The sequence below is a fragment of the Buceros rhinoceros genome, unplaced genomic scaffold (genome assembly GCF_000710305.1).
Source record: "Buceros rhinoceros silvestris isolate BGI_N320 unplaced genomic scaffold, ASM71030v1 scaffold27874, whole genome shotgun sequence".
In the NCBI taxonomy this organism is placed as follows: Eukaryota; Metazoa; Chordata; class Aves; order Bucerotiformes; family Bucerotidae; genus Buceros; species Buceros rhinoceros.
In genome coordinates, this window is record NW_010408056.1 from 9,478 (window position 1) to 13,145 (window position 3,668).

A 3,668-nucleotide genomic window follows, 5' to 3' on the forward strand; every position below is an offset into this window, starting at 1 on the left:
CAGGAATGCACAGCTCATGGACACACAACGCACGGTGAGAATCCAAAGCACGGGATAGTCCACTTTGTTTTGCCCTGAATGTCAAGAAAAAAAAAAAAAGAAATTAAATATATTATTTTAGCACAGATTATTTTAAACACACCCTTATAAAAGCTTTCATGACCCATTTTATGTGATTGTATTCAGATCACAAATTAACATGGGAATAATGAAGACTTGGGATCTAGAAGCAGAAATGAAGCACAAAGTTTCAAGAACAATTCCGATGGAATCAACTTTTTAATGTCAACAATGAATTTCTTTCATTTTGATGTGTGGGGGAGAACAAGCCAAGACGCGTGAGGTGCCAGACCCACCAGAAGGACAACGGGAGTCCTTATCACTCTCTACAGCTGTCTGACAGGAGGCTGTAGGGAGGTGGGGGTTGGTCTGTTCTCCCATGTGACAAGTGACAGGACGAGAGGAAATGGCCTTAAGTTGCGCCAGGGGAGATCTAGGTTAGACATCAGGAAAATCTTCTTTACAGAGAGGGTTGAGGAGCTCTGGCACTGGCTGCCCAGGGCAGTGGTGGAGTCCCCGTCCCTGGAGGGGTTTCCCAGCCCTGTGGAGGTGCTGCTGGGGGACACGGTTTAGGGCCCCTGGCAGTGCAGGGGGAACGGTTGGACTCGATGATCTTAAAGGTCTCTGCCAACCAGATGGTTCTGTGATTCTGTGATATCTCTGGCTTCATCAATTTGCCTGTAACAAAAACATCGAACCCCCCGATTTTTCTCGCAAGCCGGTTGCTGACACATCTCCTCAGGACCAATTTCAGGTTAAGCCCTGTGGTTTAAGCCTCCCAGCAGGACAGCTGGGACACGTGTCTCTTTGCGTCCTAAGTCTCTTCCATCTTATGCTGGTTGGCAACAGCCCCCAAAAGGCGTGACCAGGCAACACGAAGTGTCACTGCAACTTGGAGTAAGGTGTGGGAGAAGGAGCAATTGCAGAGGCTGTGCTGTGGCTCAGCGAACTGCAACAAGCTTCTAAAAACCCCTTTTCACATGAAAACCTGAAGTAATTGGACCCGTCCTTGGATATTTTTGAGATTTAAGTAAATTCTTACGGAAGACTAACTTCTTTTTTAACCATCAGAATGAATTTTCCAGATTTCATCAGTGCAGTGTGTGAGTGGAGGCATCTGTAACAGCGATGCTTCCAGTTGCTCAGTCATCATCACGCTGTGCAGCAGAGACAGCTCCAAAAGTGCTCCGGCTGACACAGAGGGGCCCTCAAATCCTTCAGCCTTGCTGGGAAAGCAGAACCGGGACAGCACAAACGTGCTGCGAGGTGCTTCTCAGCCCCAAACCTGACCTACGGATCTTCCTTCTGAACTGTGAGTGCTGGCAGTGGCTTTTCACATGTTCCTGCAGCTCAGAAGAGGTTCACGGGTCTTAAAGTTGGTGTCATCCAAGTATTTCCCAGAGAGGTGCATGAGGCTCATAAAAATATGGGCCCAGTTTTCTTAATTAATGAGAAGCTGGGTCAGTCGCACCCTGCCCCGGTGAGTGGCCGGCTTGCTGAGCCTCTCTTGCCAAGGGCTCACCGGTGCCGTGGAGCCAGGAGGGAAAGCCTGGGGGATGTGTTACAGTGAGGAGGAAAAACACCAGCAGATTTGCAGTCACTGGCAAACAGATTAAAGAGGGAAAAGGATCGTAAACAGGGGAGTGTTAGGGACCTCTTTTAAAACAGTGAAAACCAGGAAGTTAAGAAATTCAAAAGATAAGAGCAAAGGAGGATGTCTAAGAAGAAACAGTTGATAACGTGCCGTGATAAGGAAACTGTTATTTCCAGAAAAACATGTTCAGTAAGCAGGAAATTCAGACCAAAATGGGGCAATTTATCACATTCCCAAGTTGCTAAAACCATGCTCTCCACCCCCCACCTGCCAAACATTTGAGAGTTCAGACTCTCCAGCAAAGTAAAGTAAAGTAATAGTTGACATGATCCCTCATATGAACTTGCAGCATGGACATCACCAGGGAAAACCACCTAAAAACCAAAGAAGTGATGAAACTGAAAGAACTACCTAGAACTTCGGTAAGTGAAATATGAAAACATTAAAAAAAAATTATGAAAACATAAGCAAGTAAAAACAAAACACTATCTAAAAAAACCCCTCCATACATCCAAAAGTTTGCTGGGGAGGGTTTTTTTATTATTCTTTTTAATGGAACACAGATTTAACTCCTCTTGGCATTAACAAGTGAGTCTTTTGCTTCAAATACCTATTTCCTGGTTTCTGTTAAAACGACTCAGTGGTGTGTACGCCCGTGATTAGGCAGCATTTACTTTCCAGCAGTGTAATAATATTCACCACAAGATAGCAGTGCGTCATTCTCCTTACCAACATAAATGACTTCGCTCCAGTCACTCCAAAAGCCTCTTGTAAGACATATGTGATGATTAGCTCTTATTTGTACGGAATACCTGCTGGTAACATCCACCCGTAATCTGAAGTCGTTTGAGAATATTTTCAATACCTGTTAGGAAGACGATAGTGTGCTGTTAGAGATGACTTAACACCAGACAATTCAGAAAACAAAGTTTAATCATGTTTATCTCTGTATTTTTTTAAAACTCCTGGACAAGATTAACTGTGAGCATCTGGCTCTGCTTTGGAAGTAAGATCTCTACTTTTATAGGTGTTTCGCTCATACTACACCAATATTACGGGGTAAATCCTTGCAAGATGCCTCATTTTTGCATTCTTCCTTAAGACACTCAGTGCTGGCTTTTCAGGATGTTTGTCCGCCTGCTCTTCTGAACCAGATGCATAAAACTGATTAACTCCAATTTTTGTCCTTCTGCATTCCTAGGGCATAGTTTGTGGCAGGCATAAACGACATCCAGAAAAAGAGGGGAAACATGAAAACTGAGGAGCCCTTGGCTTTGCTGAACCCTAGTCCCAAACGGAACGCAGGTTTCACTAAGCCCGTAGTTCCAAACACGTGCTAATAGCAGGTTTTACTCTACGTGTTTAGAAACTCGTAACGTGTCCATATGAAGAGGAAGGCAAATTGCAGCCGTACAGAAGAGGCAGCTCAGAGACAGGAATGTCGTGGAATACTTGGGCATCAGAGAAGCAATTACCTGCTTGTTACCTGACTTCAGGTTGACGAGGGAAAATTCGTATTCAAAGCATTCTTTACGGAAAGAAGAAACTGGCTTCTCCCATGTGGCCAGGAGATCATTTTGCTCTAAGAATACAGTGACATTTCTGGGAACATTCACTTTCTCTAAAAAAAGAAAACTGTACTGGTAAGTTATTTATAAAGCAAACTTTAAATACTAATGTTTTGAGTGTTTTATAGCCTGATAGTGTTTCCAAGTAGGACCTATAATCCTTGAATTTCATATTTTGGACAGAAAAGATAAGAATTTAGGAGGAATAACTCTATCACAGAAAACACTTAAGGGAAAACAGTTTTAAGAATCGACTTTAAAGTTTTGAAAAACTAGATTATGGGAGGGAGGTTTTATTAAATGAGTTTTCACAAAGCATGAAATTAATGATAGAACAGTCAAAAAACCTTTTTTTGTGGAAAAAAACGCAGAAGTAACCAGGAAAGTTACTGAAAACTAGTACAAATTCCAAGGAATGGATCAGCAGCTGTTACGGTATAAATCTC

General features: G+C 43.0%; 1 protein-coding gene across 1 annotated transcript in view; it reads right to left on the reverse strand.

Moving 5' to 3' along the window:
* IL5RA (interleukin 5 receptor, alpha) overlaps window positions 1–3,668 on the reverse strand; it is a 14,400-nt gene that overhangs the window by 7,752 nt on the left and 2,980 nt on the right. Inside the window, exons 6-8 of the mRNA XM_010134748.1 lie at window positions 3,130–3,275; window positions 2,384–2,519; window positions 12–74 (exon numbers count right to left, since the gene is read on the reverse strand). Coding sequence (XP_010133050.1) covers window positions 12–74; window positions 2,384–2,519; window positions 3,130–3,275 — 345 coding nt within the window. The remainder of the gene's footprint in view (window positions 1–11; window positions 75–2,383; window positions 2,520–3,129; window positions 3,276–3,668) is intronic.